General features: G+C 31.8%; 1 protein-coding gene across 1 annotated transcript in view; it reads right to left on the bottom strand.

Annotated features, from left to right (window-relative positions):
• Positions 1-288: 288 nt before the first annotated feature.
• FMRFa (FMRFamide related propeptide) overlaps positions 289-16505 on the bottom strand; it is a 74550-nt gene continuing 58333 nt past the window's right edge. Inside the window, exons 2-3 of the mRNA XM_088260531.1 lie at positions 1665-1894; positions 289-1244 (exon numbers count right to left, since the gene is read on the bottom strand). Of these exons, the coding sequence (XP_088116657.1) occupies positions 419-1244; positions 1665-1894 (1056 nt within the window). The 3' untranslated portion in view covers positions 289-418. The remainder of the gene's footprint in view (positions 1245-1664; positions 1895-16505) is intronic.

The raw sequence follows: 16505 nt of genomic DNA, 5'->3' as shown, positions 1-16505 counted from the left end.
TCAAATAATTCATTTATATTTAATATATAGCGTTTAAAAAGGTTAATACAAAAATGAAGAGAAACGGGTAAATTTTCTGTAATGTCATTTGAATACTTATTTAAAAATTTACATATTTAAACAAATAACCGATCAGGTTCATTTAGTAAATAAAATAACTAACTGAGCATTTAATAATAATTTTATATATTATATTGTATATATTCTTAAATATATTAAGTAATTTTTACATAATTTATTCCCATTGTAGCTTTAGAGTACAATGCATAACAAGAAGTATAGTGTAGCATTTGATTAAAATAAATGTAATGATTATTTAGGTAAAATACTTTGATATTTTGGCTTTCAGCGAACGGAATAGGTCAGTACTCATGCACCACTCGATGATGCAGTCAACTCGTTGGTAGTGCTGGGAACTTCACAAATTACAAGCCGTTCCGGGGGTCTCGTCACTTGCCCTGAAGGCCAGCACGTCATCCTTCTCAACCACTGGACTGGCCTGGTTCTTCTCATCCTTCTTCGGCAGCGACCTCTTTTTCCTTGACTCCTCGGGAAACATGATATCAAAGGCTTCACCGTCATTATCCACTCCGTTGCGCAAGTAGTTCTCGTCCAGATATATTTTTATTTTGTCATTAGTTTCCTTGGCATTGTTTCGGTAAGCGTCTTGGTCGTCGTCTTCTTCGTAAGTCTTCTGAAGCAGAGATCTTCCGAGTCGCATGAAGTTGTCGTTCTTCCTGTCGGCGTAGTTGTTTGATCTCGGTTCAGGTGCTTCCTTGATAGACCTCTCCACGCGGACGTAGGCGTCTGATGAGATGGTAGGAGTCTGTTCTTCCTCGCTGAACTCTTCGAAAGGTTCGTTTTCGTAATTGACGAAATCGTCGTCTGACCGTCCGAACCTCATAAGGTTACTGTTGGCTCTTCCAAAACGCATCAAATTGTTGTTGGCCCTTCCAAACCTCATCAAATTATTGTTGGCTCTTCCGAATCTCATCAGATTGTTTCCTCCTCTTCCGAACCTCATCAAGTTATTGTTGGCTCTTCCGAAACGCATCAGATTGTTGTTAGCCCTTCCGAACCTCATAAGGTTTCCCGGTGACCTTCCAAATCTCATGAAGTCTGAAGACCTAGCCCTGCCGAGACGGAGGAATCCTGACTGTTTGCTGCGACCAAACCGCATCAGATTGGCACTGCTCATCTTGACTCTTGGCTCAGTTGGCATGTCCGGATCTGATCTTCCGAACCTGTTAACAAAAGAAAATGAATCAATACTTCCACTTTTTATTATTAAGTTGGAATTATTGAATGGAAATCTAGATGGTCAAATTAATTACGATAGATAGTCATACAATATAAATAAAAAGGGTTAAAATATTTAACAATTAATTGTTTGGCTTCAATAGAGTAATAACTAACACCAAAGAAACAAATAACAACGCTTCTACTGAAAGGAAACATACCGGATTAGTTATTTATCAAGGATTCGAATGTGTCAATGGGTTTCATAAACAACTAGAGTGCGCCAAAGAAGTGTGAACAAAGAAAAAATCGGAGAAAAAGGGATTTTTAACACTCTCTGGCGAATTGATTATTTGGGATAATATTATATGATAATATAATGGAATGTTTAGCCTCATATAAATTTGAGATGTTATTCAACTAACCTCATGAATGATTTATCTAGAGCGCTTCTCCTCCTGGCAGCAATCTCACTGATGGATCTCTTGACGACCTGGTTCTGCCCATCACCAGGCTCCGCTTCATAGTGCTGTTCATCTCCCATGGCTTGTTCTTGCATAGGACTCTCCTTGGAAGGCAGTTCCTCGCCAGGGAGCTCCTTCACGCACAAGACGAGAGGCGCCAACAGGAGCAATAGGGACAGCTGCATGGTGTTCTGTGGGAGGGGAAATATAATATATACTTAATTGCACATACTTAATAGACATCGCTCGTATTCATTAATGAACAAAATTTAGTTTTTATATATTCTTTTTCCTATTTGTAACATAAGTTTTACTTGTTTTGGTCAGGAATTACAGTTTAAAAAAAATACATTTAACTATGTAGTGCGGACAACTTTAACCTACGGTTAATACATTATTTATTTATTTTTTCAAAACATATAACATATATAAGTCATATATATATAATATTCCCGATGAGTAATTTCTATTTCTCATTTTGGGACATGGGATTAAGGTTAACAAGACTGGAACACAAGTAATAAAGTTACAAATAATTTTTTTTTTAATAACCAAAACTAATACATGGCAAAATATATATATAAAGGAAAGTCTGTTGAGATGGTTTAAACATTTTTAACAGATTGGTGAGGAAAGAACGGTAAAACAACTGTATGAGGTGAATGTAGATGCAAATCAAAACAGAAGAAGACAGAAGAAAACTTGCAATGATTAAGTATTTCAAATGCTTTGAAGTACTTGAAAAGTGAAGAGATTAGGAGTTAGAATAACCGGCGGGTATATATGTGTAGAGACAATTATTATATATTATTATTCCTTCAAAAAATATATAACCTTTAAAAATCCCTGCTTAAAGGCTTGTCTGCAGGCAGAATAGTAGGGACAAGGAAGATAAAAGTAATAAATAAATCTCAAATATCCAAACTAATTGAAAATAAATAATTAATTTTGTAATTGATGGAAATTATACCCGCGACGCCAATTTGCAGCCGAGAGCCTACCCAACTATTCCACGACGCCTGAATATGAAAAAGGAGAATACTGTTTGCAAATCCGTTTTTTTTCTCTACTTACGTTATGCATATTTTATTATCATTGCTAAGTTCCATTAAAAAATCATAATTGTCATCGTTAAATGATTTAGGTTATTTTTTCGTTCGCTGAGCACTTAGCTTGATGTAATGTTAGATTATTATTCAAAACATCCATTTCCATTAACTTGCATTTGTGAGTAGTAAGTGCTTACGAAATATTAATCTACATAATATTATTAGCCACATGGGTGTCGCTGTTTGAAGTGCCACGTGAAACGTTTCCATACACTACACACAGCCAGCGCTCAGAGGTCGGGTGAGAGAAAATTAGACATTTCTCACCTAACCTATAAAGAACACGTTTTCCAACAAGCTCATTTCCGTGACACTTCAACGAGGGTGCAAAGGGTTGATTAAAAAAACTTTTAAAAAACACAACAATTTTAGATGTATCCAAATTTTTGTTCACAAAATCCTGGGTTTCCCCACTTAGGAGTAATTTTTACATTTTTAATTAATGTTTTACTTAGTAAATACCACTATTTCTTAAAATCTACTGTGACACGTGTTTCGATGCATTCCGCATCATTTTCAAACACCGTATGAAAATGATGCGGAATGCATCGAAACACGTGTCACAGTAGATTTTAAGAAAAAGTGGTATTTATTAAGTAAAACATTGATTGAAAATGGATAGATTTTACCACAAAGTGACTGCCGAATCAATTCATGAAAGTAATTTTTACAGTCTCATTAATTGATTCGGCAGTCAATTTGTGGTAATATTTATTTTTTGTGTTTTTGTTAGTAAAATACAACTTAGTAGACTCAAAAAATCTGTGTTTGATTTAAAATTAATACATAAGTTAAAATGGAGTTCTACAAATTAAACGCCAAGTCAATAAATAAAATTACAAATAAATAAATATCTTTTAAGTTTTACTTGATTGGAATACTTTATAAGAATATGGATATCTGAATATTTACAGGGCTTATGACCTGGAATAAAGTGATCACTTTACACGCCTGTAATATTCTCCATTCTACCCATGATTGACAACCATACTATTCAATTTTTGAAACTCATACATGTACCTATCATTAATCTCATGACACTAAACACGTGAGTTCACTGTAGCCATCTATGGTGAGATGAGGAAAGCTTTTATTTAGCAGATAATTTTTTGAACTTTGGGACTCTGAAAATAATGTTTTCAGGCGTATCCCAGAATATATAAAATAATCCGTTTAGGATAGATAGATAGATCTCAACGTAAATGATGATTTTTTTACACCAAGAGAATATGGAAGACTAAAAGGTTAAAACGTAGTAAAAAAGCATTTTAAACATTATTTAAAAAAAGTATATGAATGAAATTAGTTTCATGCCAATATATTTTTTGTACAATTACTACATTTTACAAGTTATTTTTAAAATACCACATATCATTCGTAAGCAAAAAGTTAATGAAAAAAAAACGCCGTTAATATGATATCCTTACAAAACTGTCAAAATACCTCCAAAGTCCACATTTTCGAGTTACATTACTCTTCAAAATTATAACTTTACTTTCTTGTCTGTATATGCATCAAAAGTGTATCATAGGGCACTAATGTTATTTATTTTTTTCATGTTTTTATTTTATTTTGAACATTTAAAAAAACCGATTTAGCAAGCTGCTCACATCTCATATTTCAATATCCCAACAAAGATTACTGAAGAATTACCGAGTTGTACTATTAGCCCCGCGATATAATATTATCCTTTTTATCTTTTAACAACATTTTTATCAGCCTTATCCTTCCATTACTATCCAACGTTATATTTCAAACATTTCTTACTCTTAGTCAATGAAAAAGTAGTTGAACAAATTAGAATTTAATCCAACAAACCGCGAGTTGAAGATAAGTTCAAGCTTTCAAGATGTGTCTATGTGGGGTTTAAAAATATCACATGCAAGCGTCATTTTCTCAAGTTTCAAGTAGTTCTACAGTGCGGTGACTGGAAGTGTGCGCTGCCTCTTTAAATTAGCTTGAGAGGAATATACACAAACAAGGTATTCATGGTTTAAAGTGGTATAATTATGCCCGTATTCCTGAATCACGTTAAAAGACGTATTTATACATTTAATTTAAGTTTTAATTGGCAAATACCACTATGTCTTCACGCAATAAGAAATCATCCAATAGCTTTAAAATTTTCATACCAAAGGATTATAATAGTTATAATAATCGTTATGTGTTATAAACTGGTAGATAGAGAAATGCTTAACATTCTCATTTTGTAATTTAAAACAAGCACGACTGTTTTACGAAAAATAAAATTGTGAGATGATTGTTTCATTAATTCCTCTTAAAATTAGCTTGAGAGGAATATATACAAATAAGGTATTCGTTTTTTAAAATGATATAATTATTCCCGTATTCCTGGATTACTTTTAATAACTTATTTATACTTTGATTGAAGTTTTGCTTGGTAAATATCACTTTTTCTTTAAATCTATTGTAACACGTGTTTCGATGCATTCCGTATTATTCAAACACCGTAAACAAAACATTGTTTCGAAAGTTACAGGTGCTTCCATCTACGGGTTTGAATAAAAATTAAAACATTATTTTCGAACCCGTAGATGGAAGCATCTGTAGCTTACGATTTAAGAAAATTTAACGATTAAACACAACAATTAGGGTTGAATTTTCTTTTACTGTATGAACTATAGTAAAATAAAGCTTCTGTCGTACATCAAGTGACGTGAATCTTGAATCAACTAATGGAAAAGAAAAAGCACCAGAGACAATTCATGAAATACTGCAATCGATATACCGATAAAAATCATCAACGGAAATTTTTTGTAATTTTGGAAAAAATTGCTTTTGAATTTAAATATATGGACAATTGCAGGCAATTTACTAGATGATGATTTAATTAAAACGGATGAGGGTAGGTACAAGGGATGAGATCTGGCCATGTTTTTTTATAATCATTAATCAAAATTTTTCATTAAATGTCAAATTTTAAAGGCAATTGTCAATAATCGTACGTATTATACGTAATGGTACTTAAGTCAAATTTAATTGACGGTGACAGCCGTAATACTTAAGATCTAAATATCATTATTACTGTAAGTGCCATTTTCAAGTTTCTTCTTCGTGAATAACTATGTATGTACGTATATTTTTTAGTACTAAAATGAATGGGGGAGAAAAACAAAAAAACGTGATTGAAAGGGAAGTTTTTTTAAAGCTATTCCTGTATGAAAGCAAGAGTGCAAAAGAGCAAAACGATTGTCTGTAACATCGCATGCGAAGGGGTTGCATTACATAACACCGTACTCGAAAATTCTGTGACAAATACGGATAAAAATATTCCGACTCCTCTCCACACTCAATTGTACATAAGGCATTGCATCTGAACAAACGGTGTTTACTTGATCGTTAGTTATATGAAGGTTTCAGATTCTTAATTCTAGGAATGGAATGCGTTGTATAGAATCTTAGAAGGAAGTCTGTGACTCAACATGGACGTTTAAGACATAAAAGTCAAAAATAAAAAAATATTATTAATATATTTCTATATAGATGAAGAAGAATATGGAAGTCTGGGCATTTATGTGGCTTACGTCATAGGTTAGTTCAGGTGCATTAAAATTGATTTTTATTGCACCATAAAATGCCCAGACTACGATATTCTTCTTTATTTATGTTATAATATCAATAAGAAATCTTGATATAAATTACTTCTAGGTGGAGCAAAATCCAGAATATGTGAACAAACATTTAGACACACTCAACATATTGTGAATGGATGATTGAAGTTAGCTAGAAGCAATCAAGAGTGAAACAGTGATTTGGGAATCAAATTTTTTTTAATATTCGAAAATGCATTGAACCCCTGCGAAGGGTTGAACCCCCTTAAAGGTGCGTAGTCAAACGCATCCCTGTTATTTCATTTATTCGACTTTATTTAAGTTTTATTATTTCTTTTAATTTATTTTATTGAGCATAGCAGTGGATATTTTTATTAGTCTTTTATAATATTGTGTAAGATATACCCTAAAAAAAACCCTTTATTGAGCATTCATAAATACATGAATCGATTATCGATATAGATAATATAATATATATTATAAATAATATAATATATATTGATATGTAAAAAATAAAAATGCTTTAATCTTTTTATAGATCTTTTTGTAGATCGGCCTGGGAAAAACAGATAAAAAATAGGTGTTAAAAACTAATGTTAATAATACATTCCTGCTTCATTCGAAAGAAAACTAAAAGTGTCAATTTTCTTAATGAAAAAGTTTCTTCTTTTAAAATTTAAGTTAGTACATTTAATCGCTTTTCTAGTTGTGTTACTAAAAAGTTTTCCACAGAGTAATGAGGCGTTTGAATACGGAGAGATAAAAAGACCGTTTCGAATATTCGTAGAAATAATTTCAATACAAAAAATGTATAATTTTTTCTCGTTAACATTTTTTTATTCCGTTAAAAGAGAAATATTTTTATTTTTATTATTTAAACAAATATTTAAATGACATTTATAGTAATGACAACATTTATGTTTGTATTTTTATTTCATCACACACATAATTATAAATAGAAATAATATGCCTTTATTCAGTTTTCCAGTGCCAAGGACACAATTAAAAGATAATTTTATGACGTGTTTCAAGGTTCATAGGGAAAACAAAGCATTAAAGGTACGATTGACGATGTAAGCATTGGAATTCGTTTTACATATCGTAGTCATACAGGAGAAGGTGACCAAGTGCATTTTTTACAAAAACGTGATAATTGGCCATTTGATATCTTATTAGCTTAATATTGCCCTGAAAAGTTGAAAATTTTAAAACGATTTTCAAATTGAAAGTATAATATATTGAATTGTTTAAAATGACCAACTGCATTGTTGTTTATTTTCTTGCTAAGCAAAAGAGACTTAAATGGCCCTCCTGAACATTGTACGTTTTGTTAGTTGGTCACTTTCTCCTGTACGATATACATGTATATAACATTTTAAAGGAAAATTCTTGTCTTCTCATGTCAGTGCTTCATTCGCAATGTTATCTGAAACAAGTTAAAAATACAATTCGCGACGCATTTATCGTGATAGCCTTATTTTAAATAATAACTTAGGAGGATGAAAAAAATCTCTCAATTATTATGCAATTGCTGGAAAATATGAAATTTGCCAGGATGAACAAACACTATGAAAAGTATCATTTGTAGTCAGTAAATAAAGCATTAATTTCCAATGATTTTATCAAGATAATAATTAGGAGTTTGAGTAAGTTGATATAAAACGCCTTCTAGTATTGCCAGTGTAATTTACAATTCTCAGTAATATCTCTAGCGGTACAGCGCATCGGGAATAAATTTTATTTATTGGGAAATTTAATTAATCGAGGATAAAGAAGGAATATTTATGAGATCTTGTCTTGAATGGCAACCCATTTATGTAAAGTGGGCTAAATTACATTATTTTTACAGCCACTTCGAGAACATTTGAGCTAATAAAGACTTTTATAACAAAAGGATATTTATTTTATAGTATTTTATTTTGACCGTCTGGTTAATTTATTGAAGGGAGATGGTTATTTTCGGGATATTGGAATAATATGAATTCTCAGCTCAAACAAATAAAATTAATCTTTTTCCAATGTTAAATACATTAAATACATTAAACTCAAGTGGTAAAAAACAAGTGTTTTCTTTAATCATTGTTAAATACATTTATGCATATTTTTAATAATAAAACCCTTATCCGCACCCCAATGGTGCATAGGGCACTGCGTCATATAAACGCAGTGTTATCTTGATCGTTTACACATGAAGGAAAGGTGATCAGCCCTCCGCTTCAAGTACCAGTCCAGGGTAATATTGAATAAATATTACAGTGAAAAAATCACTCATATTTATTCTTACCCCCCCTGGGAATCGAACCCGGATGCATATTTTTAAGGTATAATTTTATGAAAATTAAAAAAAAACTGCAAATCATAACTAGCGAGGTTTATTCTAGAATACAATTAATAGGCGACATCTTTGGTTGAAATTTGCATCAAAAAAAAATATTAAGGGACCTGTAAACTTAAAGTAAAGATTCTTCCCCGAATTATTTCACTTTAACTAAACATATTACCATACCCGTTATTTTGTTACATTCTTACATGTTAATTACATATTGCCACCCTGCAGTATACCTTCCTCACAAATTGTATTATTAAAATTAAACTAAGGTATACTGACTAACTCTACTGTTCAAACCTTGTTAGAGAATGTCCTATGCAATATAATATTCACGAACTAAATGTTATTTCTAAACGGGGAATGGAAATCTCTCATTTCGTCTCGTCACATTATTCCACACGTGCACTTTGTATGAACTTTGCTAATGGCGCATATAAAGGTATCTCTCTTTATGGCTGTAAGACGATACCATACCGCAGTCGTTTTGGTCTCTTCAAATTAATGGACTTGGTTAAATTCTCTGCACTCGCGTATTTGTGACACGGGTGTATATAATTGAACAACCAAGACACTACGTTATTTTCTTCTTCCTCTTCTTCTTGGTGTAGGCCTTGTGATCTGTTTTTAAAAGGGATTAGCCTCCTCATCCCCTAAGCCCGTATCCCTTATCTCTTTGGTGGTCTGCCCGGAGTCGTGTATCTTGGGGTTGGCCGTACAGTGCAATGTGAGGGAGTCTGGACGGTTCTATTGTCTTCTTCGTTGCCTTCCCCACCTGACGACATCTTCGATCTCGCATATCTCCCTTATCCTGGAGTTTCTTACTGCCTCGTAGACTCTTGCCAGATATGCTTCTTAGAGTCTTCATTTCTGACACTCTAAGCGCGTTTTTGTGCCAACGGTGTCTGCTCTACTTTCGATCCCATACGTCATGATGGGTCGCTCAGATCAATCAAGACTTGGGACGATCAGATCAATCAGAACCTAAAATCTGGTGGTGTCAAAAGTCTGCGTAATCAGAGGGCATGTTTGACTAGATGTATGGATGTGAAGGAGGCGAGGAGTGTATGTCAGGACAGAAGTGAAACGACGTGATGGTAGTAGTAGTATCGTGATCATATTTTGTATATCAAAAGCATTGTTATGTTTGTGGTATGATCAACTTCAAACCGAGTCGATTTGATCCAATGCCCTGTGCACTATTGGATAGCAGTCAAAAGGAATTTTTACCACGGGGCTACATGTATCAGTAACATTAGGATAACGTTTTTAGTCTTTTTTCTTCTTCTGGAACATTTCGCGTTCAGAATCCAATTTTAAGCATTAGTATAAGTAAAGGTAAGTGATGTATGGGGGCCATTAAATCTGAGGGTGGAGATATTCAGCTCGGGTTTATAATAATATTATGGTCCTGTAAGTGATGTATAGAGCGAGCGTGGGGGTTTGTTGGCGCAGTTTTATACGAGTACGTAGATACATGGCATATATATCGCGCACCCTACGTGTCGTGCGCCCTTCTGAGCTGCAGTGCACGTCGGGACGGCATCCAGAGTGCATTATTATGCATCTTCAGTCATTGGCACTCTAATGAGAGACTTGCTCCGTGACTAATTGAGCGTACCTTTGAGGGTACTTTCTTAAAAGATAAAATACTTGTTTCACTTTTAACGATCTAAACATCTAAAAGACTTTTATGTAAGAAAAGTCATATTTAATATTCATTTTAAAAAGTCTACTCTCAAATTTACAATTCAGTACGCAAGCTGCTGGTAGAGAAGCCACAAGTGTTTTCTGCGCATTTTTTTTGAGAATACATACTGTAGTTTGATTTTTTTAGATTACATAGGAAATATATTTTCGTAATTTTATTTTTACCTTTTAAAAACTCTTTTCTTTTCAAAATATATTAATTTCTTTAAAAACTTGATTTTTCAATAGAAAAACAGGTTTAAAGCAACAAAATCGTATAACGTTAAATAAAACCTGGGTTTAAAGTAAATTGTGTTGCGGGCTATACCGCCTTAAAAGACAAAATTATTTTTTAATTTGTTAAGAAAAAAAAGCAATACATATTTCATTTTTGACATATCAACATAGATGAAGAAAAATACGAAGTCTTAGCCTATGACAAGGCTTATGGCCTGTCAAAGGCTGGTTAAGTGATCACTTTACACACATACTCAAATTTTAGAAGTTATACATATCACTCACTCCTTTCAACAACGTCACATATCAAAAACTTGATTTTCAGGAGATTGTTTTTAAAGTTTAAAAATACAATAAAATATATTCAAAATAAATATCATGCCACTTTTTGAACTTTGTACTGTGCAACAGATTTTTTTAGGTAAAACATGAATGTTTTTTCTCCATTTGAAAAATACATAGTACATTAAAAAAATAATCAAATAATACCATTTCTTCAAAATGCAAAAACAACACTTTTTGCCTTGTAGTGGGTAAATATTAAGTTAAAATATGCCGCTTTTGCTGGGATATAGTACATTTTCTGGACATTCCGAAAACATGCACAACTGAAAAGTGTCAATTTTTGATATATCGCTCACTCCTTTCAAGAACGTCATAAATAAAAAAACTTGATTTTTCAGGAGAACGTTTTTAATGTTTAAAAATATAATATAAAGTATTAAATATAAATATCAAGCCAATTATTGAACTTTTTACCGTGCAACAGATCTTTTTAGGTTCTTACTCCATTTGAAAAATATTTAGTTTTTTTTAAAAAAATAATTAAACAATACCTTTTCTTCAAAATGCAAAAACAACACTTTCTGCCCTGTAGCGGGTAAATATTAAGGGATATAGTACATTTTCTAGGCATTCCGAAAACATGCACAACTGAAAATTGTCGATTTTTGATTTATGACGTTCTTGAAAGGAGTGAGCGATATGACGTTGTTGAAAGAAGTGAGCGACATGTATATGATCAATCTCACCACGTTCTATAATAAAAAACACGCGAAAAAATATGTTACAAAATATATTTTTATTTGTTTTTTTTTTTAACAATATAATACAACTTCGTAGACTCAAAAACTCAATTTAGATTTAAAATTTCATATATTAATTAAAATGGAGTTCTAGAAATTAAACGTCAAATCTATAAACAATGGATTGTAGTCAACAACTGCAGTCATACATATGTCTTCTTCATATGCCGCGTTTACCTTCTCCTTAGCCTTTTAAATACGAATTACTTCTCATTTCTCTCCCTTCATTATATGCCAAAGTACTCGGGTTTTCTTTTCTTTATTATGTCTATAACTTTTCATTACTTTCCCGTTTGTCCCAAAAGTTTTTCGAACTATTTTAACCCATGATATTTCAAGCTTTTGATTGAAAATAATATTTTTTTACAAATTGCGTAAACAACCTTTCCCCGAAAACTAAACTGGCAGTACACAACGGAGTCCTGGTTCCAACACAAATGTGTGTAAGTGAAGCAAAAAGTTAGCAATAGAAATATGAAAGTGGACGGAAGGCAGTCGAAACGCGATCCCTCAGACGAATGAGCGGCAAAACGACGGATGACATGTGTTCCAATGGTGAAATAAGGAAGGAATGCAAAGCTAAGATAATAATTATTAAGAAGTTAAAATGAACTAAGGTGTGTTTAGATGATTTGGAGATGTGGAACAAATGTGTGGAGAAAGAACGGAAAAAAAAATTATGAGGCGAATGTAGTTGGAAAAAGGAGCAGAGGAAGACCAAGAAAAATTTGCCATGATCTGGTAGGTCAAATACTTGAGAGCGGTTAGGTTAGGAGTCAAAATAATCGTCAGGTATGTATGAGGAGATACATGAACGTGGAACAGGCGAAGAATGTCTGCAAATACAGAGTGGTGTGGTGTTCTATTTTCTCTGCTTACCCCTGCGGGGGAGCGGTGTGATGGTTAGTTAGTTAGTTAGTTCAAAAATGATACCACGATTATGTTGTGGAAATCTGAATAACAGCGTGTCTTGTAAAATAATAGAGTACTAACATCTCGTCCGGGAAAACGGAAGTAATTGTACCATAGGGAGCGGATTCACGACACCTATAGCCTAGTGTTACAGTTTACAGGCCACTTATCACGAAGGGGGTCGTGTATCCAGCTGTGCGAACTAATTTTATCGTATTATATTCATTAAAAAATATTTACTGCAAAAGCAGTAGCTTTATATTTATTTTGTGTCAGATTACAGCTTTACATGAAACTTTAATGCTTTAATTATGTTGAATGTTAGCAGATAAGAAAATGGGAAATGGGGATAAAGAAAATTACCATCAAAGTCTTAAAAAAGAAGCTGTTTGCTTCGAAATCGATGTATGGCTAAAAGCTAATAATTTTGTAATGATTTAAAACAATAAATGAGTATATATTTTATTGTAAGGTAATATATCCAAAATTAAACAAGGTTAATTGGATTTCAATTCTACATTTATTTATGTATATGTTAATACGTGTTTGATAATGTCTTAATAAGACGAAACGCGTCACGTATTAACATATACAAAAATAAATGTAGAATTCAAATCCAATAAATCTTCTTTAATTTTGGATATATTACCGAAAAATTAAATTTGGAATTCTACCAACTGTCTGCAGTTACAATAAATACATATTTTATGCAAAATTTATGTATCCCATTTCTACTTTTTAGTCTTTATATTGTTTGAATCTCAGTTTATGAAGACTTACAATATTAAATATGCAATTTTTATTTTGTCAAATTTGTGTACTGGTCAGCACGCTCGGCTACCATTCTGGAGGTTCCTGGTTTCATTCCCAGGGGGGTAAAATAAATAAAAGTGATTTTTTCACTCTAATATTTATTTAATATTACCCTGGTCTGGTACCTGAAACGAAGGGCTGATCACCTTTCTTTCATGTGTTTACGATCAAGATAACACTGCGTTTATATGATGCAGTGCCTTATGCACCATTTGGGTACAGATAAGGGTTTGAATTATATTTTTATTAAAAAATAGATAAAAATTAATATTTTGACGATTGTTTCGCCTAGTTATTGCATTTTCAAACGAATGTGAAGATTAAATGGACTGACACTTCACATTCGTTTGAAAATGCCATAATTAGGCAAAACAATCGTCATAATTTATGTATTAATTTTAAATCAAACACATATTTTTTGAGTCTACTAAAATGTATTTTGTTAACAAAAACACAATTGTCACATTAATTTTTTATGTGGTTTTGTTAATAAATTACAATTTAGTAGACTCAAAAAATCAGTGTTTGATTTAAAAATCAATACATAAATTAAAATGGAGTTCTACAAATTAAACGTCAAGTCAATAAATAAAAGTATTCTTATTGATTACTATTAGTTTTTCTTGATTATCTGGTTAAAAAGTTAGAATAACTGAGAAACAATATCCCCACAATTAACCAAGGTAGTTTTCTGGATATTTGGCGATAATTAGACTTAGGAAAACAAGGATAATTGGATTGTCGGGGAACTTAAGAGGGAAAAGAATACATGAGTTTTATGGCCATTGGCTCACAGATACAGGAGTAAAAGCACCCTAAAGCTATCCGAACCTTTTTCACTAAATTCCCTGTTTCTCACAGTTTAGGGGAAAGCTGCCCTGAAATGAAGTCTCAAATGACCTTTTAAAGTAGTTGTATGAACGTTTTCTATCGTATAAATTAATTGTTCCATTACGATGTAGGCATAATTAATTTTCAAACACTTAATATTTTTTTCATAACCTCTCTTATTGATAAAGTACTTCTTTGACTACTGCAGATTTAACTCCAAATTATTGTCATATTAAATTTTTTTTAAATATCGTTTTTTTTTCAAAATAAAAGTTTTATAAAGCGATTTCAAAATAAATCAAGTTTTATAAAGCACTTTTATTTAAGGTACCTTTCTCCAACCGGTTTCAACAAGAGCCTTGTGACGTTTAGGGATAGTTATGTACTAAATTTAAAACCGTGAAATATTTATACCAAGGCCGGATAAATATGAATATCTAATCTAAATATGAATATCAACTAAATATTAACGTTTAAGTACATGACTATTCCTGAAGATGACAAGGTTATTGTCGAAACCGGTAGAATACAAGTACTAAAAATATACGTGGGTAAAAACAAAGATTTAGTTTTATTTGATGAAGTTTTATAAAACATGCCATAAAGTATTTGCGAAAAACATTCATGAAAATTTTTTAATTTTTTTTTTCTGTTAACGATACAATAATATTTGAATATGGCAGTTTTTGTAAAGATATCTATATATATAGTAGAGATATCAATAATTAAAATAAAATCAATTACTATATTAAGCAATTTACCATCTTCAAACTACATTCAAATGTGTGTGTAATATATTTTAAATATTGTAAATATTATTGTAATTATACTATAGATAAAAAATAAATACAAAATCTGAATCTGAAAGTCATTAATATAATGACTCCATGATATTTACCAAAATATATGAGATCTTACAAAAAAAATCTGTGTTCAGCGTTGCTGAAATTTTCATTAAAAAGATTTTTTGCTTTTACGAAATTCAAGTGGCTTGAAAAAAACAAAAATAGACTGGGAAATGAGGGGAATGAACTTTATTCTTTTTAAAAAATGTACTCGTATACCTGATATAATACTTTCCAAAGTAATATTTGAGTTTAATTGTAAATTATGATTTTTATAAATATGTACATTAATACTGGATTTAACTCATTGAAACATATGATCAAGTTTAAGTTTTGTCATACATATTTATCTCAAAAGAGACAAGGTTTTTTTTAAGTTTGGGTGCTGCAGACAGGTTATCAGGTCTAGAAATACCCAAATATTTCAGATTTGTTCTAGTAATTTTTATTATTTTTCGAGATACGTATTTATGAAATATATTTTCTTCTCGTTTGTCCCCCACACCCGCTTATTAGGGCAGCAGCCCTGCTAGCTACGAGTAGGTACTAGCACCTCCCTGCTAATATCGAATCGATCACACGTTCCATAAAATGCATTCGTGTCATTATTTGAACTGGTAGAAAATACGCAATGTTGCAAGTTTTATTAATATGAATTGATGAAATATTACTTAATGGTAATACACGCTTCAAACATGGATCATGGACTTAATGGTGATACACGCTTCAAACATGGATCATGAAATAACTGATGACATCATTTCCGAAATTAAAAATACTTTAATGAATTACAAAAATTGAGACATTTCGAAAAATTATCGAAATTTCAAATTCACAGTTTACAAGAAAATATATAACATAATTCAAAGAAACATGTATTTTTTTACGCATCTCATTTACATTTCATAACCATGTTCATTTATTGAACGGCAAAACAAAACGAGGACGACCAAAAATACTTCGTTTAACGGCATCAAAAGTCTATGTAATCGGAGGGCGTGTATGAATAGTTGAAAGGATATGAAGGAAGCTACAAGTGTATGTCAGGATAGATGAGTGTGGCGTTCCATCCTTTCTGCCTTTTCTAACTAGTAGCAGTTCATTTATGTATTTTTGTACTTTTTACCCGTCCAAGTAACATAAGCTAACACGAGTATGTACTGGGAAACAATACAGCCTTATAAATTACTGGATGAAAAAATACATATTTTTTGACAAGTTGGTTGATAAAGAAATACCAGCCGAAAGTAAATGCCAAATGAATAAATAATTTTGTTATTACTGATAATCTTTATCTAAATTGATAATTACGTAAATACTGTGTCGGTGTGATAAATGACAATAGGGATCAAAGAAGAAAAAACATATTGAAATTTTGTTTTA

This window comes from Brachycentrus maculatus, unplaced genomic scaffold (assembly GCF_059751285.1).
Source record: "Brachycentrus maculatus isolate JH-2025_06_01 unplaced genomic scaffold, ASM5975128v1 h1tg000138l, whole genome shotgun sequence".
Classification (NCBI taxonomy): domain Eukaryota; kingdom Metazoa; phylum Arthropoda; class Insecta; order Trichoptera; family Brachycentridae; genus Brachycentrus; species Brachycentrus maculatus.
Note: the sequence above shows the minus strand (reverse complement) of the source record. Positions and strands in the feature narration are given on the sequence as shown.